Here is a 27,721-nt window from a genome sequence, read left to right on the forward strand (position 1 = left end):
ACTCTTACACACACACACACACTCCCTCCCTCTCTCTGTCTCTCTCTCTCTCACTCCCTCCCTCCTCCCTCTCCCTCTCTCTCTCCTCCCCTCTGTGTCTCTGTGTTGAGCGCACGAATTGAATCTCAGCCAGTGGAACAGAACGACACAGAGGGACAGAGTGAGAAAGAGAGGGGAGAAAGAGGAACAGAGAAACAGAAAGATTTTTAAAAAAACAAGGCAAAAGAGAGGCAGAGAAACCGAGAGACGGCCGTGAGACAGAGATAGGGATAGGGGAGAAAGAGAGAAAGAGTTTTGGGGTGACCGATTCAGGGGCGTTTGGGGTGCGCCGCACGTGGGATCTCGGTGGGCTCTGTTCCTGTTCCACGCGGGCCGAGACCAGGAGCTTTCACCGGCTTCACTCAACCGATACGGAGGAGTTCCCTTCCCTTTTTCTCCCGCCGGCTCTCATATTAACAAGAAAAGCTTTTTAATTTTTTAATTCTTTTTATTTTTTTAAACCTTTAAAACTAATAAATTAATCTTGGATTTATTTTTAATTTTTTAATTTGCGGAATTTTCCTCCCCCTTTTTAAAGATGGGACTTGGTCCGTGTCTCCTGATTCTGGGTGAGTCTTTTGTGTGCGTTTGCACTTGTTATGTGAGAGAGTGATGTGAGCCATTCAGCTCACATTCGCCGACCGTTTATCGGCAATAACAAATGTTCTATTGGAAAAGCACTTGAACAGTACAAATGTGCTACATATTACAGTATACACGTGTTTTATGTATAATAATTATAGTTGACAGAGCAATGCTAAATAAAATCAGCCACAATTCTAGTTGACAGAATAAGGTTCAATAAAAAGTTACTATAACTGAGGAGAGTGGGTGCAAAATGTTGTCTTTTTGTTTATAGTAGATTGTGATTAGTAGATTATAGGACGTTAAGTTAATATAATCTGTGGTACAGTGAGAGTGTTCTGTGGCACTAGCACGGTGAATAGCGTATCCAAACGGCCCGTCACACAGAAGAGCTGCTAGTTCGCACACGACCGAACGGGTGAGAAATCATGCTGCAGTGTATCATATAATATTTTACCTGCTTTCGAGATAAAGTTTCTGTTTTAGCGATGACTCACTCTGGGTTTCTTTTCTGTTGTTGTGTTTCCATGGGAAAGGGTGTGTATGTGGGTAAATGGGTTTAAGAAATGGGATTAAGTAGCTAATATTTCTTTTAAAAATCATTCCCAACAGCTTGCCAAATAACTTAAGATTGCAAGTTGTATCTTTCATTGGCTCTGCCTTCGAGAAGAAATCTTCCCGATCTTCTTCCTTAGACTGCCCGGTCTGGTTTTTTTTCCTCTACCCCTGGGGCAACGGCAGAGTGTGTTCAGCATTCAGAGAAAGCGCCGAGGCTCGCCGTGAGTTCGCTGTACGCTGTCAGCAGAGCTGGAATGAATAGCTCCAGGGTCTCTTTGTTTTGGGAGCTCTCTCAGACGTTTTTTTCGCTGCGGTACGCTAGCTATTTTCCCGGGACAAAATAAAAAATATAAAAAAAGTTTTCACTGTGGGCAGCTGCCATCTGTGGTTATATCCCTGTGTTTATAGCTGGCTGGCAGGCCAACAGCGCCCTCTCAGCAAGTTTGCACTGAGCGGGGATTAAGTGTTCAGTGCTGGCAGCCCTGTGTTTGGACCGCCTGTCACTGTGTGTGTGTGTGTGCGTGTGCGTGTGTGTGTGTGTGTGTCTGTGTGTGTGTGCACGTGCGTGTGCATGTTTCTGTATGTGTGTGTGTGTGTTTGTGCGTATTCATGCTTGTCTGTGCGTGCATGTGTGTGCATGTGCATGTGTGTCTGTGCATGTATGTGCATGTGTTCGTGTGTGTGCATGTGTGCATGTGTCTAGGTGTGTTCTAAATTATAGGTCCAATCACAGCACTGTGACCGCAGAAGCATATGCTGTGGAGGAAGTGGTAATGACAGTGAGCGTGCAGATTAGAAGCCTGCTGGACATGTGCAGCGTCTCTACAGAAGACCGAAGGAAATTGCTCAGGCAGCGATATTCTGTATTAGCCGTGAGAAGAATGATTGCATTGAGTTTGTTAAACAGATAGACTGAGGGCATCTCTGCAGAATGGGCCATTGAAAAGGAGGAGAAGAGCCTCTTTCTGTCTCGGCTGAGGGGACTGGGCTAAATCTGATGCACTTCTCCCATGACCTCACACTGCCACCCTGTCACACGCCCAGTCACTCCCTCAGACACGCCCAGTCACTCCCTCAGACACGCCCAGTCACTCCCACAGACACGCCCAGTCACTCCCTCAGACACGCCCAGTCACTCCCACAGACACGCCCAGTCACTCCCTCAGGCACGCCCAGTCACTCCCACAGACACGCCCAGTCACTCCCACAGACACACCCAGTCACTCCCACACAGACGCCCAGTCACTCCCACAGACACGCCCAGTCACTCCCACAGACACGCCCAGTCACTCCCTCAGACACGCCCAGTCACTCCCACAGACACGCCCAGTCACTCCCTCAGACACGCCCAGTCACTCCCTCAGACACGCCCAGTCACTCCCACAGACACGCCCAGTCACTCCCTCAGGCACGCCCAGTCACTCCCACAGACACGCCCAGTCACTCCCACAGACACACCCAGTCACTCCCACACAGACGCCCAGTCACTCCCACAGACACGCCCAGTCACTCCCACAGACACGCCCAGTCACTCCCTCAGACACGCCCAGTCACTCCCACAGACACGCCCAGTCACTCCCTCAGACACGCCCAGTCACTCCCTCAGACACGCCCAGTCACTCCCTCAGACACGCCCAGTCACTCCCTCAGACACGCCCAGTCACTCCCACACACACCCAGTCACTCCCACAGACATGCCCAGTCACTCCCACAGACATGCTCAGTCACTCCCACAGACACGCCCAGTCACTCCCTCAGGCACGCCCAGTCACTCCCACAGACACGCCCAGTCACTCCCACAGACACACCCAGTCACTCCCACACACACGCCCAGTCACTCCCACAGACACGCCCAGTCACTCCCTCAGACACGCCCAGTCACTCCCACAGACACGCCCAGTCACTCCCACACACACGCCCAGTCACTCCCACAGACACGCCCAGTCACTCCCACAGACACGCCCAGTCACTCTCTCAGACACGCCCAGTCACTCCCTCAGACACGCCCAGTCACTCTCTCAGACACGCCCAGTCACTCCCACACACACGCCCAATCACTCCCACAGACACGCCCAGTCACTCCCACAGACACGCCCAGTCACTCCCACACACACACCCAGTCACTCCCACACACACACCCAGTCACTCCCACAGACACACACAAGCGCAAACACACTTAATATCTCTCATACACAATCCTCTCACACATACACAAGCACAAACACACTTAATATCTCTCATACACAAGCTGTCACACACAAGCACAAACACACTTAATATCTCTCATACACAAGCTGTCACACACAAGCACAAACACACTTAATATCTCTCATACACAAGCTGTCACACACAAGCACAAACACACTTAATATCTCTCATACACAAGCTGTCACACACACACAAGCACAAACACACTTAGTATCTCTCATACACACACAAGCTCTCACATACACAAGCACAAACACACTTAATATCTCTCATACACAAGCTGTCACACACACACAAGCGCAAACACACTTAATATCTCTCATACACAAGCTGTCACACACACAAGCACAAACACACTTAATATCTCTCATACACAAGCTCTCACACACACACAAGCACAAACACACTTAATATCTCTCATACACAAGCTGTCACACACACACAAGCACAAACACACTTGATATGTCTCATACACACACAAGCTCTCTCAGTGGCACAAGTGCACATGGATGCGTGCGCGTGTGCGGTCGCAGCTATTGCGAATTCGTGCTTGTTTTTTTACTTTCATAAATCTCATGCCGGAGGTCTTACAGTCCTGCGTTCCTGTTCCACCGTGTGTGTGTGTCCACAGTGTTTTTTTATGGTTATGGAACGAGGCTTGCAACTCCTGAGGTTGCAGGTTCAAATTCATGGTGATACTTCACTCCTGTAGCCTTGAAAAACCCCAGAACCGTTTAAAAAAATGGAGCACGTTTTTTAAAAACTCTTTGAAATATGAAACCATTAAAGATGTTTCCACTTCTGAAAATTTATATCTCAGTTCAGTGTGAAATATTGTTTTTGTGTAATTTCTTAATCAACATGACATCAATATGATATCAATTGATACTTTTGTGTGTCACTAGTGTACGTTTAGCAAATATTTAGCTTGTCAGATTTAAACAAAAACAATTATCACCGCTCACTTCTAAACAATGGTTATACTATTGTTATATTTTAGAAACAATTATGCAAATGTAACCACACGTTAGAAGTATTGGTACACTCATCTTTTACATACAGGCCATAGGGTATAGCCTGTAGGTATATAGCCCATATAGTATAGGTATATAGCCCAGGAGTCTATTTAGGTTGCATTGGAACACAAAGAAGGTCACTGTCTTTGTCCTGATGAGGTTTTCCATGCAGTGTAAAAAAAAAAAAAAAAAACAGCCAGACTTCCTGAATTTACCGTCTGCTACCATAGTCACCTACGCCCCATTGTTCTCTTGATAGACCTTTTGTCGCAGTTCGATTGTTTTTACGGGTTTAAAACCTTACAGCATATCCCCTTCCTTATTCTACCCCTAGGAACCTCCACTCCTTTTTTTTGTTGCTATCCCTGAATAGATTAAGTGTCTGAAGTCTTTCCTTTTGCGTTCCATACCACTTCAAGTTAATTACTTTTAACTGCTTTGTAATTTGTGTCCTTATTTGTAGCGTGCTGCCCGGAACATGTTTGTCCAGTAAATCTCCCTGGATAGAGCCAGTGACCTCATGCCAGTCAAGGAATGTAATGTGGATGTATTGTTTGTTCTTTCATTTTTCCCAAGGCGCGCAGGACTGCCTGCCGCCGTGGGCTATGCATGGCAAATTGTGGTCACTCACTCACTCACTCACTCACTCACTCACTCACGGACGACTTTTGAGAGACGTTTTGTAGGACGGATGCGCAGGTGGCGTGGTCGTGCTTCGTTTAGTAGGACGCATGCGCAGGTGCATCTCCTAAAATCACCACTTCGAACGGCACGACATTTTTAAGCACAGCTTTATCGCCTAACGTTACTTCAGCTAACCCTCACATGTTAGCGTTTCGCCTACTTTAGTTAACCTAGTTAGCGCGTACCACCGATATGTGTGTGTGTGTTCCTGAGTAGGTCTATGTGTTCTTCAGCGCGCGCGCGCGTGTGTGTGTGTGTGTGTGTTCTTGAGTTGGTCTATGTGTTCTTCAGCGCGCGTGTGTGTGTGTGTGTGTGTGTGTGTGTGTGCGTTTCTGAACCGGTGCGTGTATGATACACATCTAGCTGACGCGCAGTAACCCAGTGCTCCTCTGGCTCTTTAGTTCGGCTTCAGCAGCTGTCGGCTCCAGGGCCAGAGCCAACAGAGTCAGCTGCACACAGACCGCCTCTCCTCTGTCCTCACTACAGACCTCCTCTCCTCTGTCCTCACTACAGACCGCCTCTCCTCTGTCCTCACTACAGACCGCCTCTCCTCTGTCCTCACTACAGACCGCCTCTCCTCTGTCCTCACTACAAACTGCCCCTCCTCTGTCCTCACTACAGACCGCCTCTCCTCTGTCCTCACTACAGACCGCCTCTCCTCTGTCCTCACTACAAACCACCTCTCCTCTGTCCTCACTACAGACCGCCTCTCCTCTGTCCTCACTACAGACTGACTCTCCTCTGTCCCCACTACAGACCGCCTCTCCTCTGTCCTCACTACAGACTGACTCTCCTCTGTCCTCACTACAGACCGCCTCTCCTCTGTCCTCACTACAGACTGACTCTCCTCTGTCCTCACTACAGACCGCCTCTCCTCTGTCCTCACTACAGACCTCCTCTCCTCTGTCCTCACTACAGACTGCCTCTCCACAGTTTGTATCTCCTCCATTCTCACTAGAGCAGGTCTGTTTTTGATCTCCTGTGTCCTCACTAGAGCGGGTTAGCTCGTGTCTACTCGGTCCTGCCTACAGTGGGTCAGGCTTTCTGACAGGCGGGTAATATGACTCCAAGCGGGGTGGAGGGGGGGAATCCCCCCACTCTGAAAAGTCCTGGCTGGCCTAAACTGAGAATTCAGTAGAGCGGCCTGAGTCACCGTGGCAACAGGGCCCGAAGTTCTGAGTCACCGAAGTACACAACAAAGTAACGTCCTGGTCCTTACGAGGCAGCTGTCTGACATTTACCGAACACACACAAAAAGCACTCATATAGACACACACACACACACTTATGTTAACATGCACAGGCACACACATGAGCATGCACACACACACACACACAAACACAAACATGAATCAATTCCTTTGTTTCTCTGTCTGGGAATCGCTAGTCATTTTTCTGATTAGACATTACACTTGCACATAGAGGATTCAAGGTCATTACACAGATAAATAAATAAACAAGTTTGGTTTGAATCCTGTAAATTTGCATTGTTTTTTTTTTTTGTTTGTTTTGTTTTTTTTGATGTTGAAACAAACAAACAACCAGAGCTGAATAAATGACCGATCTGATTTTTGCCGAATGGAATGTTCAGTGTTACAATGTTGCAGCCAGGCACCGCTCTGGTACTGATATCAAAACTCTTGTGCTCCCCCTGTTGGTCTGGCATGGTGGTGACAGTCAGTTCCCACCCTTGAAGTTGCCACAGGCAAAACAGGTTCTACTATGGACTCTCAGGATGATCAGAGTAAAAAAAAAGATTGGGTGATCGTACTCTGATCTGTGTCCGCCATCACATGGGGCGTTGGGGTGGAGATGAAACTGCCTGAATAGGTGCAGGTGAATTAGTTCTCCACTCTGACATTTCTGTCTCTTTATTGTTGAATTTACCTTCATTCAGACTTCATTTTAACCTTTTCGATTCAAAAAACATTATTTTGTAAAGTCACGTGTTCTAAGTCAAAAATGCAATGTAGTTGATGTTGTAGTTCACTGTCATGCCTCTTAGTTTGACTTAACATTACTTTATGAACTAGCCTATGCTTATTGCGTGAACTGCATTCATGGCTATAAATAATTGTTACATAATGAGTATTGTACCTCATCGTACCTGTGTTTTTAGTTCTTCCAATGACCTTTGGTATGCATTAATTGTACATCGCTTCGGATAAAAGCGTCTGCCAAATAAATGTAAAGTAATGTAATGCACAAAGGACACTGGAGGGTTGGTCATTAATGAGCTTAAATGAATTGCAAAAATGCAACATAAAAGTACACGATGAAAAAGGAAAGAGCTAAAAACATCACACACACTCGGTACGGCACACAAACCATAAATCAACATAACCCAAATTTAAACCACAATTTTTCTACATCAGCAAGGAAAAAGGGAAAATGTTTTCAAACTGTTCTTAAAATTTACCATTGTGGCTGAAACAGTCAAACTTGAGGGAACTTATGAACGTTATCAAGGGCAGTGTGACAAGTGACAGCACTGTGTCACGGAGGTTTGAACTTCTCTGTCGAATGAATGTTGATTAACCCTTTAAGCTGTAAGATCACAAATATGCGATTAGAATGTTCTAACTGAACATTCTAATGCTGAGGTAACAAGCACTCCTGGTAACTGAAAGTTTTGGAGTTCTAGAGCCCTGAGTTATAATTTTGAAAAAACAGTTTTTTTTTCTTTCAAGCTTACTCTTCAAAGGGTTAACTGTAGTATAGCATCAATCCTCTGCTGCCAGCCTATTTCATTTCACCATAAACCAAAGACTACGGAAGGAACAAGAAGTCTGACTTTCTAGTTTCTCTAGGGAACCTGTGATAATACCCATAATCCTCTTCTGCAGGCCTGCTACACCTCCAGTCTGGTACAACTGCATCATGTGAAGTTGGGTGGGAAACGAGAGGCGACAAATGCATTGGTATGTTGTTTCATTAACTCTTTATTATAATCGATTTTTTTCATTCATTGGGAGTAGTGGTTGGGGGGGGTTACGTCATTTCAGAGTTTGACGGAAACAGGGCACCTGTGCAATATATTGACAGCACAGCATGTTGACCTCATAGGAAATATTATGGTAAATGTAATTATCAGGAATGTAACATACATGCAATGCCTCAAAGCAGCAATAATTAGCTAATATTTTTCAATATATTCTGATGTCCTGAAGTGCATATTAATTTGCACTTCAACATATCACATATCTATTACATTCTATTTTCAAACAGTGTGACTGTAAGAGCGGTATAGTCGCTATAAACTCTAAAAGGGGTCGTGTGACTGTTAGAGGGGCAGAGTGACCGACTCTTCCCCTTTCTTGTTTCCCTGCAGATGTTGATGAATGCACAGACCCCGTCTGTGGCAAGTATGCTGTTTGCTTCAACACCAACGGCAGCTACTACTGTCTGTGTGATCCTGGCTTTCACGTGAATTCAGAATCTAGAACCTTCACTGGCATTGACAAAGTGTGTCGTGGTAAGAATTAGGCCTTTCCTTGCGAGTGTGTGTTTGTGTGTGTGTGTGTGTGTGTATGTGTTTGTGTGTGTCTGTGTGTGTGTGTGTGTGACTATGACACTATAAGTCTAGTGCTGATTCTTGAGGTTGCTGGACATGCAACAATATATAAATAAATAAATAAATAGGACTCCATGCAAGTGCCAAATCCTGAAAATGTATATAGGTGTGAGGAGTTTCTATGTATAAATAACTGTGCAGAGAAGTACACTAAAAATGTTGCCAGTGAAAACCCATTAAATGAAAAACTATAAATCCTGTTATTTAACTGGATATATCCTGTCATTTTATGGCATAGCTGTTAAATTATTGCCATTGTTCTATACAACTTTGACTGTGTTTTGGAAAAAAAAAAACAGTGAAATTCTTTTTACGAACATTTTCCCATAAATATATTTTATTTTTTATACAGAGAAGGTCCTTTGGCATGTTTCAGATTGGACAGGATTTTGAAGAATACATTTCCCCTGGTAACGGGTAAATAAGTTTTAAGTTTCCTTAATAACGGGTGAAACCTTCCTGCTCCTCAGATATAAACGAGTGCTTAGAGACCCCCAATATCTGCGGGCCCAAGGCCTCCTGCCAGAACACCGCTGGGTCCTACAACTGCACCTGCTCTGAGGGCTACATCTCCAGCAATGGCCAGAGAGTTTTTCACAACGCCACAGGAGTCACCTGTGCAGGTAAATACCCTGCACTCCCGCAGCCTTCCCCTTTAAACGCTGCATTGGGACACACTGTAAGAATGGAGGAGACGGGCGAGTACAAGACTGTGATTGGCAGAAGACCCACAGAGAGACACTATGGGTGAGAGTTAGGGTTGCCAGATTTGCAGTTTGTGAAAAACGGACATTTGAAGCTTGAATAACAGTAAGGAAGAAAAAAAGACGTAGCAGTGCAGATAGAAATTTATTACAAACTAGCGGTCTGATTTCAATCAGTAGTTCAGACCACACATTTATATTGTCCAGTTGGGTCCACAAACAGGACCTGTATGAAAAAATTGGAAAACTGCACATTCTGGGCCAAAACTTGGCATCTGGCAATCCTAGTGTGAAACCACAGGTAGGACACATGCATGATTGACAGCTGTGGGAGCTTGATTGATAGGGCTGATTTGTGATTGACAGCTGTGGGAGAGTGATTGGCAGGGCTGATCTGTGATTGACAGCTGTGGGAGAGTGACTGATAGAAGTGATTAATGATTTACTGCTATTGGAGGTCAGTTGATGTGTCTGATGATTAGTACGCAAGCAATTCTCTCGGGACTGACAGATTTGACAAATGATTGACGGCTGCGTGCAAAGGAATTGACGGATCATGACAAAGTGCTTAACACCTGCTGTGTAGTGATTAACGGCTGTTGACAGCTGGGAGAGAGTAAGTTACAGATCGGATGAATGTTCGGCTGCTGCAGGACCACTATTGGCAGATCTGATTGCGTGATTGGCAGTGGCGATTGAGTGAGTGATTGACAGGTTGCTTTCCCACTGCAGATGAGGACGAGTGCGAGAGAGCTCCTCCGGTCTGTGGCAGGAATGGAACCTGCACAAACTCACCTGGCACATACACCTGCGCCTGTGAGCCTGGCTTCAGTACCCATGGGCACAGTCAGAACCCCTGCTCAGGTAATGTGGGCTGGGAACGAATTTTAGCCTGACCCCCAGGCCTGTTTCTCCAACTCTTAGTGAAGCATGTTCAGACCGCTAACCTGTAACTTAGCAGAAAGCATACCTGCCCTCCCACTCTCCCAAGCTTTAAGTGGAGCAGGGTCTTTCTAAGACCCTGTGAAACATTTTAAGACCCTTAGTGAAACATTTGCATGTCCAATCCCACAAGTCTTGGCGAACAATGTCCAATCCCACAAGTCTTAGTGAAGTATGTCCACTCTTACAAGGTCTTAGTGAAGCATGTCTAGTCTCACAAAGTCTCAGTGAAGCATGTTCACTCTCACAAGTCATGCAAGTAAAGCACAAACTCTCTACTTAGTCTCAGTGAAGCTTATTCTAATATCAGTATTTTATACTTTTACCACACTGTTCCACCCATTCTACCCTCCACCTCCTACCCTCAGGAGTCTTCTCTCTGCCTATTTACCAGGTCGACACTGTAAATACGAATCTGTTTTTAATTGATTGCCTGGTTAAATAAAGGTTACTTTACTAAACTGTTCTCCACTTAAATTCTAGTGAAGCATTTTCTTTCTGCTCCAGTCTTCCTGAACTCAGTTCTGTGCTTTGTTAACTCTTTCAGAAACCTTCTCAAGTAGGATTAAAGTTATTCATATGTGGTACATATGTTAAGGTTTTGACTCTTGGCTCTCTTACCTGTCTTCTCCACTCACCTGTCACTCTTAGATGTAGATGAATGCACGGCTGACCCTGAAATCTGTGGAAAAGGGGGGTCTTGCGACAACCTGGAGGGCAGCTACACCTGTATGTGTGGCACTGGTTACAGTAACTACGGCAACGCCCTGGGACGATGCGTAGGTGAGTGGCATATCAGAGAACAGAAGGGTCAGATCAACCCAACTCATTTAAGAACCTCTACCACTGGTTCCCTAGCCTGGGTCAAATAATTTGAAATACCTGTTAAATACCAGTAAAAATTCTTGAAGGAACATCTGTACTCATGAGTATACTACTCAGAACAAAATTATTTTATATGATCAAATTTTGGGTGGCACGGTGGTGCAGTGGGTAGCACTGTCACCTCACAGCAAGAAGGTCCTGGGTTTGAATATCGGCTTGGGGCCTTTCTGTGTGGAGTTTGCATGTTCTCCCCATGTCCGCGTGGGCTTCCTCCCACAGCCCAAAGACACACAAGTAGGCTAATTTGAGACTCTAAATTGCCTATAGGTGTGAGTGTGTGAGTGACTGGTGTGTGTGCCCTGCGATAGATTGGTGGCCTGTCCAGGGTGTACTCTTGCCACTTGCCCAATGCAAGCTGGGATAGGCTCCAGCACCCCCCACGACCCTGCTCAGGATAAGCGGGTATATATAATGGAGGGATGATCTCTTTTTTTTTAGATTGCACCATGTTTTGCTGGGAGGGCCACTTGGAGGTGTAGAGATGAGCACTATCACCTCACATGAAAGAGTTTCTGAGTTGTCCTCCCCATGTTTGCCTCTGTGCTTTCCTCTGGGTACTCCAGTTTCCTCCCAAACCCAGAGCCATGCATGCCAGGTTAGGTATACTAACTTGGTTGACCATGGCACTGGACTCTGAACTGGAGTTGGATCTCAATCCTTGCCCTGTGATCTCCCATCCAAGTAGCTGGGTTGGGTCAAATGCAGAGGACAAATTACCTATGGGGTCAATAAAGTATAACTTGATTGGCTGAAAACTCTCAAGAGGCCAACTGGAGCCTCTATTCTCACTCTTTAGATGCCTGTGATGTAATCTCAAACAGTTAGAGAATCTGAAGAGTCATGCTGCTTTTAGAAAGGTGGGGGATGAGATCATGGCTGAACACACCTTCTTCATTTTTCTCTCTCCCCCCCCACAGAGCTGAATTGTGACCTGTACAAACCCACAGGTTCACCTGAACAGGTAGGGGTCTCATTTACTGTACACACCTGACTCACCACTACAATAACCTACTGTACTGTATGAGATGTTTGACTGTTCTCTCTCTCTCTCTCTCTCTCATTCTGTCTGTCAGACTCTACCAGGCCTTGAGTATATTGTGTTTCTAATGAGAAACAACTGTTTGGAGCTAAAAGCTGGTGCGTCCGATCAGCTTCATGGAGAAATGCTATTAGAGGTACAGACTGGACTACAGAACCACAAAAGAGTACTGACCCCACCGAACCACAGAACCTTAATGAGCTACAGAACTACGCAGCCCTACTTACCTGCAGAACCATAGAACCCTAATGAGCTGCAGAACTACACAGACCTACTTACCTGCAGAACCATAGAACCCTAATGAGCTGCAGAACTACACAGCCCTACTTACCTGCAGAACCATAGAACCCTAATGAGCTGCAGAACTACACAGCCCTACTTACCTGCAGAACCATAGAACCCTAATGAGCTGCAGAACTACGCAGCCCTACTTATCTGCAGAACCATAGAACCCTAATGAGCTACAGAACTACACAGCCCTACTTACCTGCAGAACCAAAGAACCCTAATGAGCTACAGAACTACACAGCCCTACTTACCTGCAGAACCATAGAACCCTGCTAACCTATAGAACAACATAATCATACTTGGCTACAGAACTATAATACCATTCTGAAACACAGACAGTACTACTGATACATACATGCACACACACAAAGACACACACACACATGCATACAAACATGTATGCACACACACACGCCCACGCACACACGCACATTTTAATAATACCTCTCCTTATCTCCCTGTCTCTCTCTTTATCACTCCCTCTGTCCGTAGAAACTCTTCACGAAGGCCAATGACATCATGTCGGTTGGGCCTCCCGAGACCAGCCATGACGTTAGCGCCCTGCTGGTCTCTGTAGAGAACGCCATGCGGCTGATTGGCCCGCAGATGAAGCAGCCCCAAACCAGGATAGAAACTGAACACACAGGTACGCACTGGCCGCACGCAGGTACGCGCTGACATCACACAGGTGCACACTGACTAAAGTCTGACCAGTCCGACAAACGTGAAATGACTGGTGTATGTGTGTGTGTGTGTGTTTGAGTGTGAGTGTGTGTGTGTGTGCGTGCGTGCCTGCATGTGTGTGTGTGTGTGTTTAAGTGTGAGTGTGTGTGTGTGTGTGTGCCTGCATGTGTGTGTCTGAGTGTGTGTGTGTGTGTGTGTGTGCACGTATGTATGTGGCCTGTAATAAGACGTCTTAAGAATATTATTAATATTAAAATATGGATTGTGTTTTCCCTGCAGAGGCTGAGTTGCTGGTGTGGAGAGATAGAACTCCTCCCAAGGGTCCCGTCAGCATCGCCACCGACCAAGTGACACTGGACATCGACTGGGAGACCGCTACAGGGAACAGCTCGTACCCAGGTACACCTCACTGCATACTCACACCCGCTACAGGGAACAGCTCGTACCCAGGTACACCTCACTGCATACTCACACCCGCTACAGGGAACAGCTCATACCCAGGTACACCTTACTGCATACTCACACCCGCTACAGGGAACAGCTCGTACCCAGGTACACCTTACTGCCTACTCACACCCGCTACAGGGAACAGCTCGTACCCAGGTACACCTTACTGCATACTCACACCCGCTACAGGGAACAGCTCGTACCCAGGTACACCTCACTGCATACTCACACCTGCTACAGGGAACAGCTCATACCCAGGTACACCTCACTGCATACTCACACCTGTAACAGGGAACAGCTCGCGCCCAGGTACACCTCACTGCATACTCACACCCGCTACAGGGAGCAGCTCGTACCCAGGTACACCTCACTGCATACTCACACCCGCTACAGGGAACAGCTCATACCCAGGTACACCTCACTGCATACTCACACCCGCTACAGGGAACAGCTCGCACCCAGGTACACCTCACTGCATACTCACACCCGCTACAGGGAGCAGCTCGTACCCAGGTACACCTTACTGCATACTCACACCTGCTACAGGGAACAGCTCGCACCCAGGTACACCTCACTGCATACTCACACCCGCTACAGGGAACAGCTCGTACCCAGGTACACCTCACTGCATACTCACACCCGCTACAGGGAACAGCTCATACCCAGGTACACCTCACTGCATACTCACACCCGCTACAGGGAACAGCTCGTGCCCAGGTACACCTCACTGCATACTCACACCCGCTACAGGGAACAGCTCGTACCCAGGTACACCTCACTGCATACTCACACCCGCTACAGGGAACAGCTCGTACCCAGGTACACCTCACTGCATACTCACACCCGCTACAGGGAACAGCTCGTACCCAGGTACACCTCACTACACCTCATCATCACCATCATCATTATCATCACCACCACCACCACCACTCCATCATCACCGTCACATATAAATACAGTAGAACCTCGGATATGAAAAAAATCCGAACAGTTCATATCGTGAACTAATTATCGCATTTTTCAGTCGAACAATTCACTGTAACAGCGGTTACTGCTAATCACATTGCTGTCAATGCCTGGCTTAGTCAGGACTTATCTGCTTGCACCCTGATCCAGCTGGTCTGCAGTTGGATTGCTGCCTCCTGAGCTTCAAACTTCGCACCGCTTATCTCTCTCTCATGGCTTCAGCTGTTTTTCTCTGCTATGTACACTCTTGTCGTGTTGTCTGTCTGCAACACTCATGTTTTTTTTCATTGTGTTTCTTGGCTGAGACTCCCTTGAAAAAGAGATCCTTAATCTCGGTGAGGCTTTCCGGTTAAATAATGAAAGAAAATTCTATGAAAATAGATTATCGCTTAATGTATAACAGGATCTCATTTTATAGCTGTGTGTCTTAAGCCGCGTTTCCACCAAAATTACCCGGAACTTTCAGTCCCAGGAACTACTTTACCAGGAACTAAAAGGTTCCTTCAGTTCAGCCAATCCACCGGGGTCTAAAGTACCGCGAAGATTAGGCAAATTAGCCCACTGACGTTGTCGTCGGTCCATCTGTCATATGATTTCTTGTGTAACCCCATACTACCACCGAAGTAGCCTACATTATTTTCTAATAACCGGGACAGCACGGAGGGGTTTATTCCACTTATATACAACGGGTTACCAACAATGACTATATATGGTTACTTTTGTATTTATTGATTTTCATATATCCTCTCAAACACATTCATTAACAGCAGAAAACATGCACACGTTGTAAACAATTTGCTGTTTTATTACTTTCTCGTCGTCAATTCCATATAGGCTAATCGCAAAATGACAAGAATAGAACGAAAACTCGGACTTGCGTGAAAATGTAAATTAGTAGTGGTACAGCCACCGTTTGCTTTCCTTCGAAGTTACTGCTAGCCGAGCAGCGAAGTGTGCCCTCCAGATGCGAACCATGCACCATAAATGAGTCCATAGTCTTCCTGGTCTTTTCGTGGAATTGAAAAATGGCAGTAAAATTGAGTAAAATTACGGCAGTCTGAAAAAGCTAAAGGGAAGATTACTAGAATTAACCTGTTATTTCACCCGGATGAAAAGTGCGGAATGTGATTTCCAGTTTGCTTGTACTGTATCACCAATGTTAATTATGCAGAACTACCGCATACCTCACATAACTGTATCAAACGTTTTGAGTCAATTACAACGGGCTAACAAAGAAAATCCGGAAGAAAATATTCAACAACCGAATTAATCCGTTTGAATGTTTTGGTAGCCTACGTAATATGCTGTCCCAGCACGAATGCTTAGCATTTTATAAAACGAATACTAAAGCAAGAAAAGAACAGAAGAGCACACGTTATAATTCCAAGACGTTGACAGGCTATAACCAAAAGTAGGCTACTGCGCCGCATAACATACAAGTTTGATTTGTTATTATGAAAAGTTATTATGAAAATAAATTGGTTTGCCGCTGCATATTTTCAAACATGGCGGGTAATGGCGGAAAATAAATACAACACAAATGCTACGAGTACTCGACCAATCAGAAATGTTCAGCGCTGCAAGCTCCACCCAAAAGGTTCCTGTACTTTCGGAAAGTACTACCCCCCGAGCAGGAACGTTTTGGGGGGTAAAACAAAGCCTCCAGAACTAAATTTAGACCCTAGTTCCTGCGGTGGAAACGCACTGAGTTCCTCAAAAGGTTCCTAGTTCCGGGGTATAGTTCCTGCGGTGGAAACGCGGCTTTAGTTTATGCTACTAACCAAACAAGTGGTAAGCGGCCATTTTGGTTACGGGGCAGCTCTTGTTCAACAGTCAGCGTGAGGTGTTACGCAGGCAATTTGACTAACTATTCGGAACGCTGTCTTCTTGCCCCCCCCCCTGTACTTTTTATAAGGTTTTGCTACGATATCCCTGGTGAGCTACAAGGGCTTGGAGTCCGTCACCAACCACTCCTTCCCCGAGCCGGGAGACGCACGCAAGGGGCACCGCTTCCTGATCAACTCCAAGGTGGTGACAGCTTGCGTCAGTAACCCGGCAACAGAACACCTGGACAAACCCGTCACCTTCACCTTCTCCCACCTGCAGGTGAGGCTGGCCCAAACGCACCTGGTTCTCCTTCTCCAAGAAAAAAAAACGAAGAAAAAAAAAGATCTGTCAATCTACCAGGGCTTATTTCACTATGCTATAAAATGGGAGAAAATACGTTAAAAAAAATTTTGGTGAAAATTTCAGGCAGTTACTCTTGACCGATTTGAAATTGCATGGACGAAAACGCAGCTAGATGGCGCTGTTATGTTGTATGCCAGTTATATCATACAGTATATGCATGTTCTCTCTCTCTCTCTCTCTCTCTCCCGTTTAGTCGCGGGACGTGAATCACACGTGCGTTCTCTCTCTCCCTCTCTCTCTCTCCCGTTTAGTCGCGGGACGTGAATCACACGTGTTCTCTCTCTCTCTCTCTCTCTCCCGTTTAGTCACGGGACGTGAATCACACGTGCGTTCTCTCTCTCCCTCTCTCTCTCCCCCGTTTAGTCGCGGGACGCGAACCACACGTGCGTGTTCTGGGACGCGCAGCGCGGGGAGGGGGTGTGGTCACCACGGGGCTGCCGGAAGGTGAAGTCCAACGCCACGCACACCGCGTGCGCCTGCTCTCACCTGAGCAGCTTCGCCGTCCTGATGTCACTCCACGACATAAAGGTGAGCCGCGCGCGCGGGCGTGTCACGCACACACACACACACACACACAGAGGGAGAGCCGCGGGCGTGGCGCGTCCTTCTCAAAGCATTGTTGGCTTTTCCCCAGGCAAGCACGTGAGTTTATACTCAAAGCTGCAGGGGATGTTCGAAAAGTGACAGCACACTCTGCCCATTCAATAGACACTTGGGGCGACATAGCTCAGGAGATAAGACCGATTGTCTGGCAGTCGGAGGGTTGCTGGTTCAAACCCCGCCCTGGGCATGTCGAAGTGTCCTTGAGCAAGACACCTAACCCTTAACTGCTCTGGCGAATGAGAGGCATCAATTGTAAAGCGCTTTGGATAAAAGCGCTATATAAATGCAGTCCGTTTACCATTTACCATTACACTTTCTTGGCCGAGTGCAATGGCCCATTCAGCCTGGGGGGCGGAGCCACCGAGCAGGCATCGCTATTGCTGCTGGAAGAGTTCCGACTCAGCGTTCTAGAACTCTGCTGCTTTCTGTTACCAGTGTTGATTGGTATTAGGATTCAACAATAGAATTTTCCTGTTAATTTTTTTTGCTGTCTTGTTAGTGGCAATTCAAAAAAGCTGGTAGGGACGTTGTGTAAGTAAGTAAGTAAGTAAGTAAGTTTATCGTTTGACTGTTTTTTTTTCGTTGCCAGCATACGTTCCAGCTGCAGGTGATCACCTGGGTCGGGCTGTCGGTGTCGCTGGTGTGCCTCCTGCTCTGCATCGTCACCTTTCGCTTCTGCCGGTCCATTCAGGGAACGCGCAACACCATCCACCTCCACCTGTGCGTCTGCCTCTTCGTCGCCGACCTCGTCTTCCTCGCTGGCATCTCCCGCACGGAGAACAAGGTTTGTGTCTTTTCCATCTGTCTCTCTGTCTGTCTCTGCTTTCTCTTTCATAAAGAAAAGGCCCGTTCTCAGTGTCTGTTTGTGTATCTTCTGCATGCATGCGTGTGTGTGTGTGTGTGTGTGCGTGTGTGTGTGCATACTCGTATACATCTGAGGACCAAACATGGAGAAGCGGCATATGTGTGTGTGTGTGTGTGTGTGTGTGCATACTCGTATACATCTGAGGACCAAACATGGAGAAGCGGCATATGTGTGTGTGTGTGTGTGTGTGTGTGCATACTCGTATACATCTGAGGACCAAACATGGAGAAACGGCGTATGTGTGTGTGTGTGTGTGTGTGCATGTGTTTCTGCACTCTTGGCTTAAAAATGGAGGCTTCTTGTTTCTTCTTGTTTTTCTTCTTGTGAGTAAACGTGTCATTTCCCTCTGACTCTTTCTCGTGGTGCCCCCCCTCAGGTGGGCTGTGGGATTGTGGCAGGGGTCCTGCATTACTTCTTCCTGGCAGCGTTCTGCTGGATGTTGCTGGAGGGGGTTCAGCTGTACCGCATGGTGGTTCTGGTGTTCCACACCGTACTGCGGCCGCTCGTCATGTTTGCCGTCGGATACGGTGTTCCCGCGGTGATCATCGCCGTCTCCGCCTTGGCCAATGCACAGGGATACGGCACAGACAGCCAGTAAGGAGCACTCCGCCACCGCCATCACAAGTGCTGCTGCTACTAGTGCTACCACAAATACTGCTACTGCAATTACAACTACACCTACTACTACTACTACTACTGCTACTACTACTACTATTACTACTACTACTGCTGCTACTACTACTACTACTACTGCTGCTACTGCTACTAATACTACTACTACTACTGCTGCTGCTACTACTACTATTACTACTACTACTGCTGCTACTACTACTACTACTACTGCTGCTACTGCTACTACTACTACTACTGCTGCTACTATGCTGTACACACAACGTTCAACCTCCCTACTACTGCTACTACTACTATTACTACTGCTGCTACTATACTGTACACACAACGTTCAACCTCCCTACTACTGCTACTACTATTACTACTACTACTACTTCTGCTACCACTACTGCTACTATTACTAATACTAATATTGCTACCACTACTGCTACTATTGCTAATACTAATATTGCTACCACTGCTTCTACTACTACTACTAATATGACTGTTGCTACCATGACTAGCACTAGTAACATTTGTAGTACTACTACTACTGCCACCACTGCTGCTGCTATTGCTAGTACAATCGTTACTACTGATTTTGTATTCAAAGGGACAAGTACAGTTAAGCAATAAAGAAATAAGCCCCGGTTATGCATTCAGTGCCTTGTTGTCCATTGACTGTCCATCTAAAAACAGGAATGACAAAAAAAAGCTTGCAAATAAGAAATGCGTTTTGTACAAAAGCATAATATCCTACTGATGGTGTAATGTTAATGTGTGCAGCTGCTGGCTGAACCTGGAGAATGGGTTCATCTGGAGCTTCTTTGGACCCGTCTGCATCATCATCATCGTCAACGCCATGTTCTTCATCATCACTGTGTGGAAGCTGGCCCAGAAGTTCTCCAGTCTCAATCCAGACATGACCAGCCTGCGCAAGATCAAGTGAGTGTGTTGCGTGCACATGCGCATTCACGTGTGTGTGTGTGTGTGTGTGTGTGTGTGTGTGTGTATGACCTGCCTGCACAAGATCAAGTGAGTGTGTTGGTTGCGCATGTGCATGCACGTGTGTGTGTGTATGCGTGTGTGTGTGTGTGTGCATGCGTGTGTGTGCGCGCGCGTGTGTGTGTATGTGTGTGTGTGCGCACGTGTGTGTGTGTGTGCACGTGTGTGCCTGTGTGTGTGTGTGTGTATGTGTGTGCTTGTAACCCAGGTCAGCTCTTGGTGCAGTAAATAAGGTTTACTCAGGCGTGGGTCTTTCAATCTGCTTTTGACACTCGTTCACCCGCTAACCAGCCTGTATAGTCAGCTAGTCCACCACTTTGACCACCAGCTCGCTGTACCAGCTTAACCTGCTTTGACCCTCTCAGTCCGGCTACAGACCAGCTCTGACCAGCCACAGGCCAGCTATGGCACCGCTAGAAGTGTTGAACACACAGCTTAAACCATCTTAAACCAGGTTAGAATCTGGGCTGGTCTCGGCTGGTCTAGAAGCACTTCAGCAGTCAGAGCTGGGGAACGGTGCGCAGTAACAGTGCAGTCACCCGCAGTTGCCGTTGTTTGTTTATCGCTACTATAATAGCAAGAATACTATTGTTGTAAGCGATTCATTAATTAGTAATAATTGTGAATGTATTATCAATGACTAAACTTTTCTCATTAACCTACGGGGAACGTTATATGCAAAGTAGCTTCATGTGGGCATGTGTGGGACGGAGTGTGGCACAGTGGGTAAGGAACTGCGCTCGTAACCGAAAGGTCGCAGGTTCGAATCCCGGGTAAGGACACTGCCGTTGTACCCTTGAGCAAGGTACTTAACCTGCGTTGCTTCAGTATATATCCAGCTGTATAAATGGATACAATGTAAAGTGCTATGTAAAAAGTTGTGTAAGTCGCTCTGGATAAGAGCGTCTGCTAAATGCCTATAATGTAATGTAATGTGTGCGTGTGTGTGTGTGTGTGCATGCATGTGCACACGCATATGTGTGCGTGCACTAGCAAGAACACGTTTGCACCAGAAATAACTATAGCTGTGATTGTGGCGGTCAGCAGTCCTCATTTGAACTCTTGTTTTCAGTTGTCTTGTAAACACAAAACCCTTATCAATGATATGAACCCTTATCATGTCCGCTCTCTGGCACGGCCTGCGGATCGATCTGTTTCCGAGAGGACCCGACAGCGTTTGCTTTCATTCTGCAAACAGTCTCAGGGGTCAGATGGGTGCATCGTACCCCATCCCAGGATCACTCCCCGACAAACCTTCCTTATCAACAGATCCCCATTTTGTTTCGTTTTTTTCACAATTTTGTTTTTGCACGATCTTTGGAAAATTATGTTGAGTGTGAGCTTTTTAGATGCGAAGCACCTCATGAACCTGGCATGTAATTCTCTCACGCACTCGCTCGCTCACTCACTCACGCCACTCACTCACTCATTCACTCACTCACTTAGTCACTCACACTTACTCACTAACACATTCACGCACACACACACAGACACACTCACACTCACACTCACTCAGGGCGGCGACATAGCTCAAGAGGTAAGACCGATTGTCAGGCAGTCGGAGGGTTGCCGGTTCAAACCCCGCCCTGGGCGTGTTGAAGTGTCCTTGAGCAAGACACCTAACCCCTAACTGCTCTGGCGAATGAGAGGCATCAATTGTAAAGCGCTTTGGATAAAAGCGCTATATAAATGCAGTCCATTTACCATTTGCAGTCCATTTACATATTCACTCACTCACTCACTCATTCACATATAGCAGGCTGGAGATTCTCCACAAGAGCTATAAAGTAGCTGAATGGTGTTTAGCATTAATGACACTGTGTGTCCTTGTTTCCCTGACAGTCCTGAATCACCCATACCGCAAATCAATAATCACTAAACTCAAACCACCAAGGAGCGAAGGCATCTTTTTTACCAAGCAAGTTCAGGTTCAGGGATTTTAACTCCTAAAAAATAAGGAATATGCTGTTCGTGATCGTATGTGTCAGACGGGGGGACGGGAATGGACCCAAAAGCAGAGTAAAAACACAAAAGTCAAAAAATGGGGAAACCAAAAGACTTTAATAAACTAAAACGGGGAACAAAAAGCCTCGCAGGGCGAATTCAACAAACAACAAAATCTTCAAGAAAAAACAAAAAGAAAATACAAAAACCCAAAAACAAGGGAAAACAGGGCAGGCAGGGCACGAGCAGGCAAGCAACAGGTGAACTGGAAAACAGGCAGGAACAGAAACAAACAGGTCACGGAAACAAACAGGCAAGGCAGGCAGGCAGGCAGGTAGGTAGGTAGGTAGGTAGGAACCAGGAAACAAACCACAAACAGGTAACGAAACAAAAGGATCCAGCGCCTGAGTGAGGGAGAGGGAGACTTAAATAGGAGCGACGCAGACGAGACACAGGAGGGCACAATGAGCAATCAAGCCACAGAGAGGGAGGGGAACACGATACAAAAACGCAACTAATAATGGGATAACGAGAACCAATAAAACAATTAACAGAACACAAACCCGAGGTGCCGCCATCTGGCGGCCCAACAGAGAAACAACACAGGGGGAAGACACAGAACCCTGACAGTATGGGTATATGTTGTTTCTGATGTTAAGGTTGTGTGTTGTTGGTGGTGTTAAGGCAGTGTGTTGTTTGTAATGTTAAGGCTGAGTGTTGTTTGTGATGTTAAGGCTGTGTGTTGTTTGTGATGTTAGGGCTGTGTGTTATTTGTGATGTTAAGGTTGTGTGTTGTTTGTGATATTAAGGTTGTGTGTTGTTTGTGATGTTAAGGTTGTGTGTTGTTTGTGATATTAAGGTTGTGTGTTGTTTGTGATGTTAAGGTTGTGTGTTGTTTGTGATGTTAGGGCTGTGTGTTTTTTGTGATGTTAAAGCTGAGTGTTGTTTGTGATGTTAAGGTTGTGTGTTTGTGATGTTAAGGCTGTGCGTTGTTTGTGATGTTAAGGCTGTGTGTTGTTTGTGATGTTAAGGCTGTGTGTTGTTTGTGATGTTAAGGCTGAGTGTTGTTTGTGATGTTAAGGCTGAGTGTTGTTTGTGATGTTAAGGTTGTGTGTTGTTTGTGATGTTAAGGCTGAGTGTTGTTTGTGATGTTAAGGCTGAGTGTTGTTTGTGATGTTAAGGCTGAGTGTTGTTTGTGATGTTAAGGTTGTGTGTTGTTTGTGATGTTAAGGCTAAGTGTTGTTTGTGATGTTAAGGCTGTGTGTTGTTTGTGATGTTAAGGCTGAGTGTTGGTGTTTGTAAAGCTGTGCCCGCTGTGTGAACGGCTCTTGCAAAGGGTGAAATTGTGTGCCTCTGTCTCCCCCTGCAGGACGTTCACAGTCACTGCCATCGCCCAGCTGTGCGTGCTGGGAACCATGTGGATTTTCGGCTGTTTCCAGTTCGAGGGGAGCACGCTGGTTGCTTCTTACCTCTTCACCATCTTTAACAGCCTACAGGGGGCGCTGGTGTTCATCATGCATTGCCTCCTCTCCAAACAGGTGCTGTTGGGGGGCGAGGGAGGGAGGGAGGGTGTTTGGGGGGGTTCTTCCTCCACATCCCTTAGTTTGCCGGCATGTTTAAGCTGGGATGAATTGGTGTACAGTCCCATAATTTTTCCAGGCTCTGGTTTAGTTGGATGTGAGAGGCTTGTAGAATGTGAGCCAGAGGTAAACTGATAGAGCTGTAGCTCACTTTGAGTCTCTGCTGCCCCCTACAGGTTAGAGAGGAGTATGCCAGGCTCATGCCCTGTATCTGCAAAGACTTGTCAGAGAAGAAGAAGTACTCGGAGTTCAGCAGCAGCAACCAGTCCAGCAGCTCCCAGGTACACACACACACACACACACATACACGCACGCACGCACACACGCACGCATACACAGACACACGCACATCCGCATATCCACACACACACAAGTATACATGCACGCACACATACACACACACTCACTCTCACACACACAACACACACATGCACTCACACACACACACACACATACACATCCACACACACACACTCACACACATCCATATACACACACGCGCGCACGCACACAAGCACGCTAGTCATTTGTGTGTACAAGCATTTGGCCAACTGTTTTGAGTTTTGAAGTTGCTTATGAAATGCATGCCACGTTCACATGTAATAATTGTATTTTTTTCCCTATCTGACAGGCACTCAGAACACTGGGGAGTGGTCAGAACACAGGGGAGTCGCAGATCTGAGGTGGTCCACCACTGTCCCATGACGCTTTGCACTCTGCCCCATGTGACCCTGGTGTGACCCCTGCCATATTGTACAAGCTTCCTGCGCAACAGTGCCTCAAACCCAACCAACAAAAATCCAGCCAGACCTGTACTATAAGGGGAATTCCACGCTGGGTTTTTCTTTCATTCGTAGAAGAGTAGCTGCCCTCCTGATTAAAACGAGCTCTCTACCTGCAGAGTGCGTAGAGATATAGCCCAAACTGCTGCACATGCTCCAGGTACCTACGTATGTACCACATACAACAGGGCGGGGCCTATGGGCTGGCGTCAGAGAACACCAAATCCCGTTTCCACTTATGAATACAAACGGAGGGGATGGTGCCCCCAGGTACACCTGAGACGCAGCTAAAGTAGGTCATTGTGTGTAGTGGGCCCTTTTTCCCCAGACGCTTTTGCGGGGAACATTCAGGAGGGGCTATTGGACATGCCGAGCGACTGTCTCTTGGCTTGGCTAACACCCGCTTTGCCTGGCATTGGAGGTCACAGGTTGGTATCTCCAAATCCGAATTACCCGCCAAAAGTCAGAAAGGGTAGAGCTGTATGTCATTGTGACGTATACCTCCACGAAATGCGCTCCTTTAGCTGCTATTATTTCTGAGCAAATATTGCTTTAATGTTGTTTTGTGTTGGAATTCCCCTTTAATTGATAAAGTACTTCTATGTGGTTTTGAACAATGTCTTCACAAAATAGAGAGGTTGAAGTGTCATTTATATATATATAGATATATTTTATATAGAGGTTAATATATATTGTGTGTCTCCAGAGACTAGCCATTCAGAGACTGTTTCTTTTTTGTATGTTATGTGTGTGTGTGTGTGTATTTGTGCCTCCAAATGTGTGTGTGCGTGCATGTCCATGCACATGCGTGTGTGTGTGCGTGCGTGCGTGCGTGTTGAAGGGACATGTTCTGAAGGAAAGGTACTTGATCTCCAACACACAAACCAACTCTCCTCTGAAAATCTTGAAGGAGGTGTGACGTTGTCTTAAAATGAACAAACATGATGTTTTTATATGCGTGTATGTATGTATATATTTGTGTTTTATAATATGTATGGGTAATATTTTGTAAAATGCTGAATTCTGGGCAGCATTGGGTCCGCTGAACTTGGTGTTATAGCCGCTGCAGAATAGCCGGGATGGTCCTGGGTCCCGCTCAGGCCTGGTCCGGACGGGAGCGTGACTCGGTCGCCCTGCTTCTAACTGATCATACCTGCGTTATCAGTGCTTAATTTATCCTAAAAATGTTTGAAATATGTTCATAAGTTCGTAAGTTTCATTTTGACGGGTGTGAGTCTTCATTTATGCACTCTTCCAAAACAGACTTCCCATCAGAGTCTGTATGTGTCCCAGTGGTGTTGATGGCAAAACTGCCTGTGTAAAATTTCTGCAAAATGATTGAATTTTGACATGATCAGTTTATTGAACTATTTGATCTCAGTGTGATTTGATTTTAAGGTTATTTGTTTGTGAAAGGATTTAGTTATTTTGCACAGCCACGCCAGTATCCTTAAATGTAAAAAAAATAATTGTGGCCTGATCACAAAAAGGAGATATTTTTGTTCATATTTTGCTGATAATATTTTTTATTTCATTTTTTACAGTTTTTAATAAGCTTTGCATAAAGTCTTTGCACAAAAGTTTGGATTTAGGTCGTTTTTAAGAATGTACTATTGGTTCCTCTGACAAAAATACCAGTTTTTAATTCAAATCATTATTAATATTATCAATATTAATATTAATAATTATTGCTTAATACTTTTAACAGAGCTTTTGTGTCAGTTTCGACTATGCTGATTCAATAAATTGTCATGCTGTGTTCATGCTGGCTCACTGTTGCTAAGCAATGTCACCTGACCATTCTACTGTTAGGTCACATGATTAATCAGTTTGACTCTTATGGGCTAGTATACCTGTCATCTGTGTGACCATTCCGTAATATACCTGTCACCTGTGTGACCTCACTGTAATATACCTGTCACCTGCGTCTTTGCTGTAGTATGTCAGTCACCTGTGTCTTTGCTGTAGTATACCTGTCACCTGTGTCTTTGCTGTAGTATACCTGTCACCTGTGTCTTTGCTGTAGTATACCTGTCACCTGTGTATTTGCTGTAGTATACCTGTCATGTATATGAATTGTCTCTTTCAAAAATCACCTGCCACCTGTCTGGCCTTGTCAGGCTTTTTTCTTTACATTGAGCAGTTTTTCTATTAAAATGTCTATACTTCAGTTAGTGCCTTGACCACACAGTAGGTCTGAAATCTGATTAGCGAGGTGCAATTTCTCTGCCTAATTAAATACTGTAATATCGGATCTATGTGTGAGGCCTTCATGAAATAAACATAGCTTGATAGATTTTTGTTCATCTGTGTATTGTTTAATTTTCCCTCAAAGCTCGTATAAGCAAGAGGTCTTTTTGGATTTGGGTGTGGTAGAAATTAATTACACTTATTACATAGTTAAATTATTGACACTACATGTGTATATTTGTGTGTCAGATCATCTGTAGCCTGGTATAGAGAGAGTGCATAAGAGTGAGTGTGTGTGTGTGTGTGTGTGTGTGTGTGTAGGAAAAATAGTGTTGTGTGTATGTGTATGTGTGTTTGTCCAGACACAGTATCTGAGCCCCATTGCATCGTGGGATCATGCATTGTAAGGGATGAAATGAAAACGGTTGGTGGATAAAAGTGATTATCAGTGCAAAATAATAATAATAATAATAATAATAATAAGGGGACAATAACAGGAGCTTTCATCTTGATGAAAAAAATTTCTCTCCCACCTCTCTGTTTCGACTCTCGCTCTCTTTCTCTCACTCCTTTTTCTCTTTTTTCCTCTCTCCCCTCTCTCTATCCCTCCTCATCCCTCTCTCTTTCTTTTGTGCTATTTCTCCTACTCATTTTCTCTCTCTCATTCCTTTTCTTTTTTTCTGTCTCCTCTCCCTCTCCATCTCGATATGCCCCCCTCAGTCTCTGAACCTCATTGATCACGGAATGCTCGTCTGTCTCCAGTGATTCGGCAAACAGCCCTTTCAGAAAACCCGTCTGTGCTTATTGCAGACGTCACCATGCATTGAGTTTGCCTTTAGTTTTGAGAGCTTTTCAATCAATTCCAGCTTTTTTAATATAACAAAAATGAATTACTTTTTGCTGGCGCAAAGAAGACGGCTCCTTGTTTGCAAAGCGGTATTCATTTTGCCTTTGATTCGTTTTCTTTTGGCATCTCCTATTTTCACAAAGTCAACACAGAAAGGAAGCCATTAGAGAAGGGAAACCCGTGTATGCCACTTCTCAAAAGAAAAAAAAGGGTTGTGTGCCACTGGCATGTGTGTGCGTGTATGTGTACATGCATCCAGGGGTGTGTGCGTGCGTGCATTACAAACATTACAGGCATTCAGCACACGCTCTTATCCAGAGCAACTTACACAACTTTTTTACACAGCATCCATTTATACAGCTTGAGAAAGCAATGCTGGTTATGAACCTTGCTCAAGGGTACTACAAGAGTGCACAACCTGGGAACTGAACCTGCATCCATTTATACAGCTTGAGAAAGCAATGCTGGTTATGAACCTTGCTCAAGG

At 45.8% G+C, this 27,721-nt stretch overlaps 2 protein-coding genes across 5 annotated transcripts in view; one reads left to right on the forward strand and one right to left on the reverse strand.

Moving 5' to 3' along the window:
- The window catches only part of LOC118219617 (cytochrome P450 2K1-like), a 607,214-nt gene that overhangs the window by 299,075 nt on the left and 280,418 nt on the right, over positions 1-27,721 (reverse strand). The gene's annotated exons all lie outside the window — the stretch shown is intronic.
- On the forward strand, positions 172-26,494 carry LOC118219594 (adhesion G protein-coupled receptor E5-like). 3 transcript variants are annotated; one of them, XM_035402885.1, is made up of 19 exons: positions 175-608; positions 7,937-8,011; positions 8,422-8,565; positions 9,135-9,287; positions 10,101-10,232; positions 10,962-11,093; positions 12,113-12,156; positions 12,269-12,370; positions 13,015-13,168; positions 13,486-13,605; positions 16,535-16,725; positions 17,003-17,023; positions 17,194-17,337; positions 18,002-18,196; positions 18,654-18,871; positions 19,673-19,831; positions 23,205-23,373; positions 23,592-23,696; positions 24,047-26,494. In XM_035402885.1, exons 1-19 carry the CDS (start codon positions 578-580, stop codon positions 24,095-24,097), a joined length of 2,340 nt encoding a protein of 779 aa, XP_035258776.1. In that variant the 5' UTR covers positions 175-577; the 3' UTR covers positions 24,098-26,494. The 3 variants fall into 3 exon arrangements, with proteins under 3 accessions (XP_035258777.1, XP_035258776.1, XP_035258774.1); XM_035402883.1 differs by lacking the exon at positions 17,003-17,023 and having other exon boundaries at positions 177-608; positions 17,173-17,337; XM_035402886.1 differs by lacking the exons at positions 10,101-10,232; positions 17,003-17,023 and having other exon boundaries at positions 172-608; positions 17,173-17,337.

The sequence above is a fragment of the Anguilla anguilla genome, chromosome 2, assembly GCF_013347855.1.
Source record: "Anguilla anguilla isolate fAngAng1 chromosome 2, fAngAng1.pri, whole genome shotgun sequence".
Classification (NCBI taxonomy): Eukaryota; Metazoa; Chordata; class Actinopteri; order Anguilliformes; family Anguillidae; genus Anguilla; species Anguilla anguilla.

What these genes read in the sequence shown, in the direction of transcription:
- LOC118219594 (XM_035402885.1), top strand. Translation starts at nt 578, where the DNA reads ATGGGACTTGGTCCGTGTCTCCTGATTCTGG. An exon ending in CCACAGGTTCACCTGAACAG is followed by an intron (nt 12,157 to 12,268) that starts GTAGGGGTCTCA and finishes TCTGTCTGTCAG; the next exon opens with ACTCTACCAGGCCTTGAGTA. An exon ending in TGTCACTCCACGACATAAAG is followed by an intron (nt 17,338 to 18,001) that starts GTGAGCCGCGCG and finishes TTTCGTTGCCAG; the next exon opens with CATACGTTCCAGCTGCAGGT.